We start from the raw sequence: 15,490 nt of genomic DNA, 5'->3' as shown, positions 1-15,490 counted from the left end.
TGATCGCCGAGGGCCTGGGCCAGTGCATCCCCTGCCGCCGAGCCCTGGCCCCTCTCCGCCCGGCCTGGGGCTGCCTCTTTTCCTGCCTAATGGAGGCCTGTGTGGGAACAGCCTTCTCTGCCTGAATCCGCCCCTGGTGGGGTCTCTGATGCAGGCAGCTCGGCACCAGCCTGAAGCGCTGGTTCCCATGGCAACGCCTGAGCGTTGAATCCTGCATTGTTCCAGCCGAGCAGGCGAGGAGGAGGCACCTGAAGTGAAGAGGAAAAGCCTTCAACTCGGCTCCCCTCCCGTGAGCCCATGGCATGGCACCTCTCTCCGGCAGAGCCGCCGGCAGGCCTGGCTAGGGAGCCCCTCGCCACGGGTGCCACGTGGCCCCTCGGCTTGGCACGGAGCCCTCCGTCTGCAGCCCTGCCCCGGGGCCCTGACACCGCAGCCTGAGGCCGGAGCCGGGGCGAGGTGGGCACTGGCCCTGGGGGATGGACGCCCCCGCAGGAGCCGGGGACTGAGCGGCTGCTCATGGCGTGCGCGGTGGGGGAGCCGCCAGTTTGCCGAGTCACGGGGGCAGCCCACTGCCTGCGAGGGGCCATCTGAGAGCGGCTTCCACAACCTCCGCAGCTCCGGGCACTTCCGGGGCGCGAGCAGCCAAGCGCCATGGCTGGGACTCTCACGTGCTGAGGGGCTGTGGCTACCCGGGCGCAGGCCGCCCTCCCTCCCTCCCAGGCTGTCCTGTGCCCTCAGGACCCTGTGACTGGGACAATGAAGAAGTTTGCTTCCACGCGCAGCCTTAATAAGATTCTGCAGCAGTGCGACTCCTCGTCCCGCGAGTACGAGGAGATCCAGGCTGTGGAGAAGAAGTGGCACCTGCACCTGGCCACTCCTCGCAAGTTCCTGGACAAGAAGTGCAAAATGCCGTCTCTCTTCCTTTCAGCCCCACCGCCTCCCAAGAGGGCTCCCAGCACCACCCTGACGCTGCGCTCCAAGTCCATGACGGCCGAGCTGGAGGAGCTCGGTAAGCAAGGGGTGCGGGGCAGTTGCATGAGGCGCGGGCGCGGGACGTGGACGGGGCAGGGAAGCGCCCAGCAGGAAGCCACGCTGCACGCAATTCCCTGGGGCGGGAGCTTGGGGGGCGCACAGGCACCACTCCGCACGTGGAAGTTTGCTGCGCTTGGCCCTGTGCAGAGCGTCACTGCCACCACCGCAGATGCAGCCAGCATGAAAAGAAACCTGCGCAGACCCACCCGATCCCCGGCATCTGCGCGGCCCGGGCAGGGGGTGGGGCTCTCCAGGAGCGCTTCCAGGCAGCTGCGTAGGCCTCCGCCCCCCACGGCTTGCACATGTGCTGTTCCCATGGCCCCCACCCCCTGAGTCCAGTGTCTTCAGCCTTCCTGCCCTGCCAGGTGCCACCAGAGCCCTCACTCCACCATCCGCTTCTCGGGGTCACCCCATGGACCCCCCCCTTCCCCACACTTTGTGGGGTCACCATGAAGCCCCCCTTCCTTGCCTACTTCCAGGTGCTCCAGGGAGACCCCACCCTCTTCCCGTCCATCCTTAGGGAGCCTCACCTGATTCCAGGAGCTCAGCCATTCACGCACAGCCCCTGCGCACACGGCCACATGTGGCAGCGATTCCATAGCCTGGCGTGCGTAGCAGAGTGCCTGGTGCCTGGCAGAGTCGCTCCAGTGGTGCCTGCCTGCTGGGCTGGCTGGTCAGTGGACCAGGGCAGGGCAGAGAGCGCTGCAGGGGGGTGCTGGCTAGACACAAGCATCAGAGATAGCGAGGAATCTCCTTACCCCCTGTGCCTTTGTGCCCACCTCCAGGATCTGGCCCCCCAGCCATGTGGCTCAGGCTGGAAGTAAGGCGAGTGCTGAGCTCTGGGGCTCAGGACAGTGGAGTAGCAGGATCCTGCTCAGTGCCTGCCTGCCCCAGCCTTGGCTCCTGCAGCACTGGGACATGGAAATGCAGCAGTGTCCAAAGCTGCCCCCAAGCATCGCACAGTGGGAGAGGAGACCCGGTGGGGGGGTCCATTACCCATCCCCTCTCTCTAGCATGGCCTTTCCCCCAGCTCTGCCCTGGCCTGGGTTTGGGCTGATGCCAGGGCTCTTCAACCAGAACTTCGTAGATCACGGTTTCCTCACGCTTGTTTGTGCGTTGTGGGCCTGCACTGGTGCTCCCTCGCAGCTGTCCCGCCTGTGTGTGTAATAAGTGTGCTGAGGCGTGTGCCCACCTGCCCCGCCCAGAGAAACGCAGACTAGTGGTGGGCACTCTGCTGACCAGCTGGGCGGGGTTTGACTCTCTCCTGCTTGGCTGCCCGAGCACCCAGCTCCCTCTGCCAGGCAGCCTGAGGTGCTGGCATCCGGTAAAGCCTCTCAGACGGAGCCCTGAAGGGAGCTGCTGGCTTCTTGCCCCTGCCCCGCCACGGGTGCTTGGTGGCACATGGGGCCAGCCTGCAGCCCCTCTTTCTTGCCTTTCCCTTTGGGCACGTGGCAGAGTTGCTCAGTGTCCGTGGTCAGAGGGTTCTGCCCAGGCCATGTGCTCTCACACCCAGCCATCAGCTCTTGAGAGCGGTGGAGGTTTGTGCCTGCGCGGTGACAGGGAGCGTGGCACAGTCCCTGGCTGTGTGTGGAACAGCTGGCCGCCTCTGGAGACTGGCGTCTGCCAGGCACGTGCATGCCCTCACATGCCAGCCCAGGCACTCGCCCAGCAAGGACCTGTGCGCGCACACAGGATGAATGGGCCATGCACTGTAGGCATCTGTGAGAGCAGCCTGGCTCTCTGGGCAGTGGGGTGCAGACTCTCAGCAAGGAAATGGCAGCCCCTAGCAAGGCCGGGATAGGGAGAGGTCCTGCCCTGATCTCCCGGGGGCAGGTGTGTTTGTGTGCCTGTGTGTGTGATTAGCAGTCAGTTCCTCCCTCAGGCTCGGAGCAGAAGGGACTGGTAGGTGGCCTCTGCCTTGCTCTGGGGCAGTGACTAGCAGCCAGGATCTCAGGGGGGAGAACCTGTCTCCCACATCTCTCCAGCAGTGCAGGTAGCTCGCCCCACAGCAGAGTACCGGGCGGGGGTCCTTCATTCTCGTTCTCAGCCAGGCGGGGTGTGTGAAGGCTCTGCTCTGGAGTCAGGCCCTGGAAGAGTTTGTGCAGTTAGGGGGTGGGAGGCTGACAGCTGGTGAACCAAGCTGGAAACCTTGAACACAATGGGAACCCCGCCAAACCAGCGGGTGCTGCAGAACCTATACTGGCAATTAGCAGGGGGCAGCTCTGTGGCCTGTGTGATGCGGGAGACTGGGCTGGGAGATCACAATGGATCCCTCTGGCTGGGAGATCTGTGGAACTCCACGCAGGGTGATTAGCAGCCAGCCCTCCCCCCAGGCTCCGAGTGGGATGGGAAGAGCAGCTGGTCTCTGCCCCACGCCTCCCTGGGAGGGGGCTAGCCCCTGGGCTCTGCTCTCCCCATCCCTGGGGTGGATTCATACCCTGTCCCTTCCCTGCAGCTAATGGAGCGGGTGGTTAGTGGCACTGCCTGGTCCCACATCTTCCCACAGCAGCAGCGGCTGGTCTCTGCCCCCCACCTGTCCCGGGAGGGGGTTAGCGGCTGGTCTCTGCCCCCCACCTGTCCCGGGAGGGGGTTAGCGGCTGGTCTCTGCCCCCCACCTGTACCGGGAGGGGGTTAGCGGCTGGTCTCTGCCCCCCCACCTGTCCCGGGAGGGGGTTAGCGGCTGGTCTCTGCCCCCCCACCTGTCCCGGGAGGGGGTTAGCGGCTGGTCTCTGCCCCCCAGCTGTCCCGGTAGGGGGTTAGCGGCGGGTCTCTGCCCCCCACCTGTCCCGGGAGGGGGTTAGCGGCTGGTCTCTGCCCCCTACCTGTCCCGGGAGGGGGTTAGCGGCTGGTCTCTGCCCCCCCACCTGTCCTGGGAGGGGGTTAGCGGCTGGTCTCTGCCCCCCACTTGTCCCGGGAGGGGGTTAGCGGCTGGTCTCTGCCCCCCACCTGTCCCGGGAGGGGGTTAGCGGCTGGTCTCTGCCCCCCACCTGTCCCGGGAGGGGGTTAGCGGCGGGTCTCTGCCCCCCACCTGTCCCGGGAGGGGGTTAGCGGCTGGTCTCTGTCCTCCACCTGTCCCGGGAGGGGGTTAGCGGCTGGTCTCTGCCCCCCCACCTCTCCGGGGAGGGGGTTAGCGGCTGGTCTCTGTCCCCACCTCTCCGGGGAGGGGGTTAGCGGCTGGTCTCTGTCCTCCACCTCTCCGGGGAGGGGGTTAGCGGCTGGTCTCTGCCCCCCCACCTCTCCGGGGAGGGGGTTAGCGGCTGGTCTCTGTCCCCACCTCTCCGGGGAGGGGGCTAGCGGCTGGTCTCTGCCCCAGATCTCACAGCAGAGTCCCTGTGCCCAAGGTGCATGCCCCAGCAGGCTGCCCTCCCCTTCGTACCTTCCAGGCCCTGGTGATGCGCTACCAATCCCCAGTCCTGCACCTGGCTGGGGGCTGGGATCACCCTGCTCCTCCCAGAGCACCTGGAGCTGAGCCCTGTTCCACCAAGAGGCCTTTCGTGGTGTTCATCCCCTATGGGACTTGAGAGACCTACCTGCCCACCCTCCCTGTTCTCCTCCATCATCTCCCCAGCGAGGGGCTCGGCTCAGGTCAGCCTGGGCAGGAGCGTGGGACACTGGAGAGTCAGCCTGGCCCTGTGACCTGTCATGTAGCAAGGTGCAGTACCACACCGTGGCTGTCCCTCTCCCACAGCGGGCTGCAGGCTAGCCTCACGCTTCAGGAGTGAGTGCAAACCAGACCGCGGGCTGCCCAAGTGCCGATGTGTGGCGTGCACCACAGCAGAAGCTCGGAGGCTGCAGAAGAGACCCCCACCCTTGGAGGGGCCAGAGCCTCGCTCCTGCAGGCAGACCAGCACCTCCTGCAGGGTGTGGAGAGGGCGGGAGCATGGGGCAGATCCAGGGAGGGCAGCTGGCGAGCAGAGAGCGGGGCAGGGGCTGTGCATGCCGTTCATGTCCTCTGTTTTGTTTCTTGATTCCAAGCCTCGATGCGGAGGAGAAAAGGGGGTGAGTGAAACTGCGCAGCCTGGGGCTCTTCCCATCCCTGCCAAACCCCGCAAATTGCCTCCCCCCAAGAAACCCCTCCAACGTGCCCCCAGAAAGTGGGGCAGGACTGCGCCATGGGGCAGGGCAACACCGCCCCTGCTCAGGGCTAAAAGCTCTCCGGGAGCCCCAGAAGGAGCAGGTCTCAGCAGACCCCCGGCTACCAACCGTGACAACGGCAGCATGCAGCTTCTGCGAAGTGACAGCCCTTTGGGCAGGGAATTGCTTTGGCTGTGAGGGGCCCAGAATCCCAGGAGCCGCTCTTGCCCAGCCGTGTGTCCCTCACACCTGAGAGGCCACCCCCTGACATCAGCTTGCTGTGTCATTGGGTGCTCCCCGTCCAGCCCATGGAACAGCTGGGTGAAATAACGGCCACCGACCTGGCCACGCTCACGCTGGATGCAAACCCTCCGCGCTGCCTACGGAGCCAGGTTAGCGGAGTGGCTGCTCCGGCCCCAGGGAGCTGTGTCTCTGTGCCTTGACAGCAGGAGGCAGGCGCCAGGCGTGGGGCTGCACAGGGAGCATGGGACCGTCTCCAGGAGCTTTGGTGCCAGTCACAAGTGTTACAGAAGCAGAGCTCTGCTGCTGCTGCAGACGCATGGAGCAGCCTGGTGTGGGGGAGCACATCCCCTCTCATTGCCTACAAGGGCTTCAGCTGGGCCCCAGGGAGAGCCCAGTCTTGGCCACACAGAGATCAAGTGGGGTATCCCTCTCAGAGGGAGGGGGCAGTGCAGGGGAAGAGGCCCATTTAAGCAGGCTGTGATGGTGGGCAAAGGGGTGTCTGCGAGGAAGATGAAGACATTGAAATTGAAGTTTCGCAGTGCTCAGCTCTGTCAGGCTGGGGACTTGTCCCTCACAGCAGGATGTGTGAGCCCACGTCCCTGGGGGCTGCCTTGGTCGACGTTGTCTCCTGCAGGGCACAGGGCATTTCTAGCTTGTGCCAGGGCGCCACAGCTGCAGATGGCTGCTCGTGACGGTTCTCTCCTGCTTTCCCATGGTGCCACCGAAATGTAATTTATTACAGGGGATTTGGAGGACAACTGCGACACATCCCAGGCTCACCTGGCACCACGCTACTCCTCGCCCTTAATGGAAGAATGCCTTGGCCGTGGCTCCCAGTGCTCAGTTCCCTGACTCCACTGGCCATGGGCAGCACAAGCATTCTCCTCCCAGCCCATGCTCTCCACCATCCCTCCAGCCCAGCTGGCACCAAGAGAATTTAGCAGACAGACAGAAAGAGAAAGTGAAGTGAAAAAACGAACGAATCCACTTTCTAGGACAGAAGGGAGGAGCGACCAACCGTGTGATGGTCGCAGTGCAACAGCCCCCATGTTAAAAGAAGTCACACACTAGCAACGTAATTTGTGATGTGAGGAGCTTTCGTGGGATGGACCCACTTCTTCAGACCTGGAAATTCTGATGAAAGTGAACTGGCACGTTGAGCCTTTAACAGAAAGAGAGAGAGAAAGAAAATGAAACGAATAGTGACAAATCAGCTCCCCAGGACAGAAGGGAGGAGAGAAGGGTGGGTACGTGGAGGGAGGGGGGGAGAAAATTACTTACTGCCAGTGTCTGTGAAGTTAATTGACTTGTCTGAGATGACTACAAATAGCAAAGCTGGGGAAACTGTCCATGCAATTTTACCATACAACTACCTTCCACATTACAAGCACAGTTTCCCCAGCTTTGGTATTCATAGTCATCTCAGGCAAGTCACTTAACAGGCACTTGCAAGAAAGTAATTCCCCCACTCCCGCCACTTACCCACCCATCTCTCCTCCCTTCTGTCCTGTGGAGCGGATTTGTCACTATTCGTTTCATTTTCTTTCTCTCTCTCTCTCTCTGTTAAAGGCTCAACGTGCCAGCTCACTTTCATCAGAATTTCCAGGTCTGAAGAAGTGGGTCCGTCCCACGAAAGCTCGTCACATCACAAATTACTTTGCTAGTGTGACTTCTTTTGATGTGGGGGGCTGTTGCACTGCGACCATCACACGGTTCTTGACAGCTAGAAGGCCCAGGGTCAACAGCATGGGATCCACGCCAGCTGGGAGTCTCATCCGCCACAGCCTTCATCCGCCTTCACAGCTGCTGCAGCATCACCCCAGCTATCCTCCGCCTGCTCTGTTGTGGAGGACTTTTAGGGTCGTTCTTTGTCTGGACCCTCCCCCGGATCTTGCCGCCGTGGGTGACCCTGCTGGGAGCACGAGACTTCCTGGGCATTGCTCTCAGGTTCACTGGAACACACAGGCCCCTCGCCACGACAAGCTGACGATCCAGACAGCAGGCTAAAATCAAGACCTCCACAGCCTCGATCACAGAGTGCCAGTGCCCAGATGACAATATGGCTGTTGCTCTTTCTCCCACAGTCCACATGTGAAAAAGTGCAGCATTGGTGTTGACACTTGGGAGAGCCGTGGCCAAGACCATCCCCAGTGGAGAGCGGAAATCCATTGGGGGGTGGCACAGTTTGAGAGGTCCCTCCACAGTGCAGATGAGGAGAGGTGGAGAAGAAGAAAAAAGCGTCAAAAACTGTCCCATGCCCCTTCACCAACTACTAATACCTGCCCCTTCCATGGTAGGATCTACGGCTCCAGAACTGGGCTGATCAGCCATCGATGGACTCACACATAGGAGAGTGATGTGATGACGTTCTGCTCCCTAGCAAGTGACTGCAGGAAAGAAAAAAAGAAAAAGAAAAACATGCCAGCACTCAGTGATCAGCCAGGGAGATGCGTACTCCTGCCTAGGGATGGCTGTCTCAAAGCACACTTGTCTCTGCAAGCCCTGCCATTGACTACAGGGTCACAAGAACAGACCTTCCACGGGGTGTAGCATCTCCTCACATAGTGCCTGCACGTCCCAGCCGTGAGGATTACACCTTGAGCAGAACTACTCTTTCACCCCTGCTCCCACCTCACCCCCAATACCCACTTCCACTCCTGTTCACACCCACATCCTTTTGTGCATTTCTATTCCACCCCCACCGGCAGTAACCTTAGGTCCTGCAGTTCCCACAAGGGAGACATATTCCCTCTGGCTACTGAAAACCCACACAGCAAACCCCAGACCAATTGGCTAATACATTAGACAGGTAAAGGGCATTCTGGCACAATTTTCACCACTGGATGAATAAATCAAAGCTTACAGACACCATGTGAAGAAATACTTTAACTGGTGTTATAATCAAGATCAATGCATTTTCTATCCCTCACTTAAATTTAACTATTGCCGTCTTCATATGAGAAGCTTGCTTTGCTTTGCTGAAGTTCTGTTTCTGACAAACTAGCAAGTGATTTGGTGTTTTCCCATGAGGTAGCACAGTCAGGGTTTTCCCACTCAGTCCCACCTCCAACCAAGGTGTAATATTACGAGGGGTCTAAATCAAGCTGAGAGAACCAAACTTGGGCAAACTGCTCAAAACCAGGCAACTTACAGCAAAGGCTGTAGGTTTCCTTCTCAGTAAGGCAAACCAAGCCAGCCATGAAAGTACCTCTGCCAGCCCCTCTGGCCAGCAAGAAGCTATACACACAAATGCACAGTCTCCAGCTGCTCTTAATGCCCAAACCAGCAACCCTCCTTACTCAGGTGAGAGGTTAGGAAAACCAATTTCACCAAATCCACATGGATTCTTCCAGGTCCCAAAGGGTCCAGCCACTTTCCCAGGTCAATATATACTTAGATCTTACTCAAAACAGCACGCTGGGCCAGTCCTTTAGAATCTAAAATCTAAAGGTTTATTAAGGAAGAAAGAAAGAAAACAGTCAAAACAAAAAGCAGTCAAGTAGCACTTTAAAGACTAGCAAAATGGTTTATTAGGTGAGCTTTCGTGGGACAGACCCACTTCTTAGTGGGTCTGTCCCACGAAAGCTCACCTAATAAACCATTTTGCTAGTCTTTGAAGTGCTACTTGACTGCTTTTTGTTTTGATAGTGTATAGACTAGCACAGCTTCCTCTTTGAAAGAAAACAGTGTGTGAGAGAAAAATTGTTACCGTGTTACGTTACATACATCAATTAAAACTATTGATGCAGGATGCAACCAATGGTATAAGCTGCTTTCTTGAGAGTCTCTGAAAACACATCCTTCTGAGGGATGGGCTTCCAGTGCACCAGGCTTCATTTAAAGCACCACGGTGCCTTATCTTTGATCAAAGTGCGTCAGGCAGCCCCATCGGCCTTCCATCCTTGCATCCAGGGTGGATCAGTGTTCTGGCAGGAGATGGTGATCGGATTTCTGAAAGGCCTTGGCAGACTCTGTTCCCCTAACCTGGTACCCAGTTTCCCAGAGAGACCTCAACCTGGTCCTCTCCTTGCTCACTCTTTTAGCCTGTGGCGGCTTCTCTCCTTTCCCGCATGTCACAGAAGGCTGCATTCCTTGTAGCTTTTACCTCTGCCAGATAACTGCAGAATTAATGCCATTACTTTGCCGCCGCTCCCCCCCCCCGCCCCCCAATATACAGTACTCAAGGACGAGATCCAGTTGGGGCCTTATCCAGCCTTCTTGCTACGGGTGATTTTATATTTCCACATCAGCCAGGTGTTCTGGCGCATGGCTACATTCATGTGTGTTGTCCAACACGTAAAACTCAAGCTGCAGCCTCTACAGATGTGGCTGGCGTCAGTCTACTCCCTGGCCACGCAGCACCTAGATAAGGTCATCACAGTCCCTTACCTCACTTGGCTGAAGAGGAGTGGCGGCTGCACATGCTGAATGTCAGGCGTGCCCTGGCCCTTCTGCAGCTCAATCCAGCTTTTCATCCCAACACCTGACAGGATGAAGGGCCGTCCTGTGCCCTTTCAGAGGATTTCAGAGTGGATCAGCACCTGCGTCTGTTCTTGGTATGGGCTGGCACCACTAATGATGGCTGTCTCAGCTAGGACATAGACGGTGGACTCTCCATCGCTAGACGTTTTTAAGTCCCAGCTTGACAAAGTCCTGGCTGGCTTGATTTAGTTAGGGATGATCCTGCTTCAGGCAGGGGGCTGGACTTGATGACCTGAGGTCCCTTCCAGCCCGAGGATTCTATGAGTCTGTGTGTCTTCATCTGCCATCCTGGCACATGACCCTGTCCAGGACATCTACAGGGTCACACACTGCGCTTCAGCATGTACATTTACAACACAGAATGCCATCACCCTGGAAGCCAGCGATGATGCTGGATTTGGTAGAGCTTCACTGTGGTTGACACAGCCGTGCACTCCTGCCGACAGCGCTGGTTGGGATTCACCTGTAATGGGATGGACGTGAGCGCGCACTCGTAACCGTTGTTATTTGAGATCTTTTGCTCATGTCCGTTCCATGGCTTCCCAGCAAGAGGGAGCTAAGGCAGGCGGGAACCGGCAGTGCCCCTCATACTGGTTCCTAAGCGAGCCGCTCCACATGGTGCCAGAGCCACTACCCTATGGATACCGCTGCAGGAAGAGCGTCCGGCACCACAACACGTGGGGAACACACGCAACTACAGTGGACGGCACGTAAGCCCCACGTCTCCGAGAACAGCAGTTAGGAGAGGGAGCCATCTTTCCTCTATAGGCTGTGCAGCCCAGCCATTCAAAACACCACTGGTTTCCAAAAGCCGCTGTTTGGCTCCCCAGTCTGACAGAGCTTAGAACATGAACAGCCATTGACCACAGACCTCCCACGGCCCCTGCGCAGCAGCCAGCCTGTACCTGGTGCACATCGCGCGGACGCTCGCAGGGATCGTCACTTTTCGGTACCTGTCTTTTTAAAGAAGTTCCAAGACCAAGGCCACTTAGGGGCAGGCGCTGCATCCGTGCCTGTCAGCAAGCCAGGGCCTGTAAACAAGGTGGCATGTGAGAGTATCTTGTTGCTTGGAAGGGAGCACTGTAGCCGTGGTGGCAGAATGGGGCTGCTTCCTCCGGGCTGGCCAGTACTGAGAGCCTGAGCCCTTCCCTGGGTGTGGTGCAGGCAAGCGGCTTGGAGCGTGCAGGGGAGCTGCCGCACTTAGGGAGAAGGAGGAGACTGGCGAACCGCTGTCCCAGCTCAGTCTCACCCAGTCTGCAGCCCAGCCCCAAGTGCGAAGTTCACCCTGTCCCCACGCCCCCCCACGAAGCTGGTCTGTCACGGGGGAGGGGCCTGGCTAACCCCTGTGCTTTATGTCTGAATTTCCAGAGAAACTGGATGAGATCTTGGCAGCAGCTGAGCCCTCGCTGAGAGCAGACATTGTCGAAGCAGATTCCAGGGCAGCCACTGTAAAGCAGCGACCCACGAGCCGGCGCATCACGCCAGCGGAGATCAGTGTGAGACAGGAGCGCGGCTGGGCTGGGCTTGGGCGGGGGCTGCGGCTCCCGGCTCTCCAGCAGGGGCCCAAAACGACACTGCAAACGTGCGGCTGTGAGCAGCAAATGGCCAGGGTGCAAAGGAGCCGGAGCAGGGACGGGGGCGAGGGGGCAGGTCAATTGGCCGAGAGGACATGGGTGAGCACAGGGACTGGAAGGAGCTGCAGAAGAGAGGGGATGGGCGATGGGGCAGAGGGACCGCGGGACTCTAGTGAGATTTCCAGGCAGGGAGGGAGACGGGAAAGTAGCGGGTGAAAGGAGAGGGAATCGTGAGGGTCCTGGAGTGCAAGGGGAAGGCCAGAGATGTTGCCCGGGATCATGTTGATGGAGCTGTCTGGAAAGTGGCTGGGTGTGACTTGCAGATGGGGGTTGAGGCTGTGCCCCAGGGAGGGTAGTGCCCCACGTCTGCCCAGAGTGCAAACTCGTGCTGCCTGCAGTGCGTCAGGGATGTGGGGAAGATGGTAAAGGAGGGGAGGACAGTGGCGACTGGAGATGGAGTGAGGCCTCAGGCTCCAGGAGGCGAGGCAGGAAAGGACATGGCAGTTGCTGGAGGACTCTGGATAGAAGAAGGGCAAGAGAGCAGGCCGAAGACGGAGGCAGCATTATCCAGAGCACCTGTGTCCGGAGCACCCAGTGACATGGCAGGGGCATTGGGGCAGTGCCAGTGTGGGACTGACATGGGCCTGCAGGAGGAAGCAGTGAAAGGAGTGAGGGGTAGGGGCCTCTGAAAGGCCAGGGTTTTGAGTCCAGCTTCAGAGTGACATTCCTGTCTCTGTTTCTTTCCCAGTCACTGTTCGAACGCCAGGGAATGGCAGCTCACTCGGGAGTTGTCCCAGGGGCTGAGAAACCCCATGTGTCCCTACGTAAAGGAATTCCCCGGACAAAATCTGTAGGTAAGGCGAACGGGGAGGCGATTGGCTTTCATGGAAACCACACAGAGAGTGACATTACTCCTGGGGAAGATGCACAGCCAGGCCTGAAGCCCTATGCAGACATGTTAGTGTGGGGCTTCCTTTGGGGCTGAGAGCCGGGACCTGCAGATCTCACATGTTCCAGCTGTTGCTGATGGGGCTACCACAGCTCAGGTCCTCTGTGGTTTGTCACAGAGAGGCCCTGTAACCCAAACTCACCCAGCCCAAAGAGCGTACAGTCTAGAGAGAGCAAAACCAGGCTCTGTGTGGAGGCGATTCAGGATCTAAGTGATCTGGGGGCAGCGGGCAGTCATGTCAATCCCACCTTTCTGTTTGTCTTTTTCGGTGTAATTTCAAACATATTTGCTCTGTTCCTGTGCTGGAACTGTAGCTTTCGGGACTGGGGAGTGGGGAGAAGCCAGGTTGGGCGCGAGGCAGATGCAGAGCTGTTTGATAAGAGAAGCTGAAGGGGGAAGAAAGTGAAGTGGATACTACCCCTGCCATGTGACAGGGGTATTAACCTGCCCCAGTCCATCCCTGTGACTCAGGGTAGAGGAGAAAGGTCAGTGTCTGTCACCAGTTGTCCTGAATGTCACGTCCCTATGGACATGCTGCCCGACCACAGGCATGCTGGCAGCACTGGGAGCAAATAACCCTCTGGAATCTCCATCTGGAAAAGGAACCTACCAAAGTGGAAAAGTGTGGGCTTAGCGTGCCCAGATTCTCCAGGAGGCAAGTTACATGCCAAGGAAGTACCAGGGTGTGACAGTGCACAGGGTGGCTGTCCAGCTGGCACCGAAAGGCTGCAGTGCATCCCCTTGGAAGCTGGAAGAGGAGTGGAGATTGCAAGGCAGAGCCATTCTGATACTATCATGTCCTATGTTCCACTCCAGAGGGACCTAACAAAGTAAGAGACCTAACAAAGAACCACCATGGCTAAACAGCCATGTTAAAAAGGCAGTGAGAGAGAAAAGGGCAGCTTTTAAAAAGTGGAAGTCAAATCCTAGTGAGGAAAATAGAAAGGAACATAAACACTCCCAAATTAACTGTCATAATGTAGTAAGAAAAGCCAAAAAAGAGTTTGAGGAACAGCTAGCCAAAAATTCAAAAAACAATAGTAAAATGTTTTTTAAATACATTAGAAGCAGGAAGCCTGCTAAAAAAGCAGTGGGGCCCTTGGATGATAAAGATATAAAAGGAGCGATCAAGGAAGACAGTGCCATTGCAGAGCGATTAAATGATTTCTTTACTTCAGTCTTCACGGCTGAAGATGTTACAGAGGTTCCTAAATCTGAGCCAGCCTTTTTAGGCGACAAATCTGAGGAACTCACTCAGATTGAAGTGACATTAGAGGAGGTTTTGGAATTAATTGATAAGCTGAATAGTAACAAGTCTCCAGGACCAGACGGCATTCACCCAAGGGTTCTGAAAGAACTCAAATGTGAAATTGCGGAGTTATTAACAGTGGTTTGTAACCTATCCTTTAAATCCACTTTGGTACCAAATGACTGGAAGACGGCCAATATAACACCAATATTTAAAAAAGGCTCTAGAGGAGATCCTGGCAATTATAGACCGATAAGTTTAACATCGGTACCAGGCAAATTAGTAGAAACACTAGTAAAGAGTAAAATTGCAAGGCACATAGAAGAGCATGAATTGTTGGGCAAAAGTCAGCATGGTTTCTGCAGAGGGAAGTCGTGTCTGTCTAATCTATTAGAATTCTTTGAAGGGGTTAATAAACATGCGGACAAGGGGCACCCAGTGGACATAATATACCTAGATTTCCAGAAAGCCTTTGACACGGTCCCACACCAAAGGCTTTTATGTAAATTAGGTGGTCATGGGATATGAGGAAAGGTCCTTTCATGGATCGGGAATTGGTTAAAAGACAGAAAACAAAGGGTTGGAATAAATGGTAAATTTTCACAATGGAGGGGGGTAACTAGTGGTGTTCCCCAGGGCTCAGTCCTGGGACCGATCCTGTTCAACTTGTTCATCAATGATCTAGAAAATGAGGTAAGCAGTGAGGTGGCAAAGTTTGCAGATGACACCAAGTTGTTCAGGACAGTCAAAAGCAAAAGGGATTGTGAAGAACTACAAAAAGATCTCAGCAAACTGAGTGATTGGGCAGCAAAATGGCAAATGAAATTTAATGTGGGTAAGTGTAAGGTAATGCATGTTGGAAAAAATAACCCAAATTACACGTACTACATGATGGGGTCAAATTTAGCTATGACAGATCAGGAAAGGGATCTTGGAGTTATAGTGGATAGTTCTCTGAAGACATCCACGCAGTGTGCAGCGGCAGTTAGTAAGGCAAATAGGATGTTAGGAATTATTAAAAAAGGGATCGATAATAAGACAAAAGATATCATACTTCCCCTATATAAAACTATGGTACACCCACATCTCGAGTACTGCGTGCAGATGTGGTCTCCTCACCTCAAAAAAGATATATTGGCATTAGAAAAGGTTCAGAAAAGGGCGACTAAGATGATTAGGGGCTTGGAAAGGGTCCCATATGGGGAGAGGCTAGAGAGACTGGGACTTTTCAGTTTGGAAAAAAGGCGATTGAGGGGCGATATGATAGAGGTATATAAAATCATGAATGGTGTGGAGAAAGTGAATAGAGAAAAATTATTTACCTTTTCCCATAATACAAGAACTGGGGGACACCAAGGCTACGTCTACACGTGCAGCCAACATCGAAATAGCTTATTTCGATATTGCGACATCGAAATAGTCTATTTCGATGAATAACGTCTACACGTCCTCCAGGGCCGGCAACGTCGATGTTCAACTTCGACGTTGCTCAGCCCAACATCGAAATAGGCGCAGCGAGGGAACGTCTACACGTCAAAGTAGCACACATCGAAATAGGGATGCCAGGCACAGCTGCAGACAGGGTCACAGGGCGGACTCAACAGCAAGCCGCTCCCTTAAAGGGCCCCTCCCTGACACAGTTGCACTAAACAACACAAGATACACAGAGCTGACAACTGGTTGCAGACCCTGTGCCTGCAGCATAGATCCCCAGCTGCCGCAGCAGCAGCCAGAAGCCCTGGGCTAAGGGCTGCTGCCCACGGTGACCATAGAGCCCCGCAGGGGCTGGAGAGAGAGCATCTCTCAACCCCCCAGCTGATGGCCGCCATGGAGGACCCAGCAATTTCGTCTTCACGGTCCCTACTTCGACATTGAACGTCGAAGTAG

General features: G+C 56.4%; 1 protein-coding gene across 6 annotated transcripts in view; it reads left to right on the top strand.

Moving 5' to 3' along the window:
- SHANK3 (SH3 and multiple ankyrin repeat domains 3) overlaps positions 1-15,490 on the top strand; it is an 857,838-nt gene that overhangs the window by 790,824 nt on the left and 51,524 nt on the right. For 5 of the 6 annotated variants that reach the window (XR_012642513.1, XR_012642514.1, XM_074976823.1 and 2 more), the window contains exons 19-22: positions 929-1,009; positions 5,008-5,031; positions 11,200-11,327; positions 12,154-12,259. Coding sequence is in view for 4 of the 6 variants with exons in the window: in XM_074976823.1 (XP_074832924.1) it covers positions 929-1,009; positions 5,008-5,031; positions 11,200-11,327; positions 12,154-12,259 (339 nt within the window). In the remaining 2 variants the exon portion in view is untranslated. The remainder of the gene's footprint in view (positions 1-928; positions 1,010-5,007; positions 5,032-11,199; positions 11,328-12,153; positions 12,260-15,490) is intronic. The other variant, XM_074976815.1, reaches the window with a different exon arrangement.

Source organism: Carettochelys insculpta, chromosome 1 (assembly GCF_033958435.1).
Source record: "Carettochelys insculpta isolate YL-2023 chromosome 1, ASM3395843v1, whole genome shotgun sequence".
Classification (NCBI taxonomy): domain Eukaryota; kingdom Metazoa; phylum Chordata; order Testudines; family Carettochelyidae; genus Carettochelys; species Carettochelys insculpta.
This window is presented reverse-complemented; position numbering and strand designations above follow the sequence as displayed.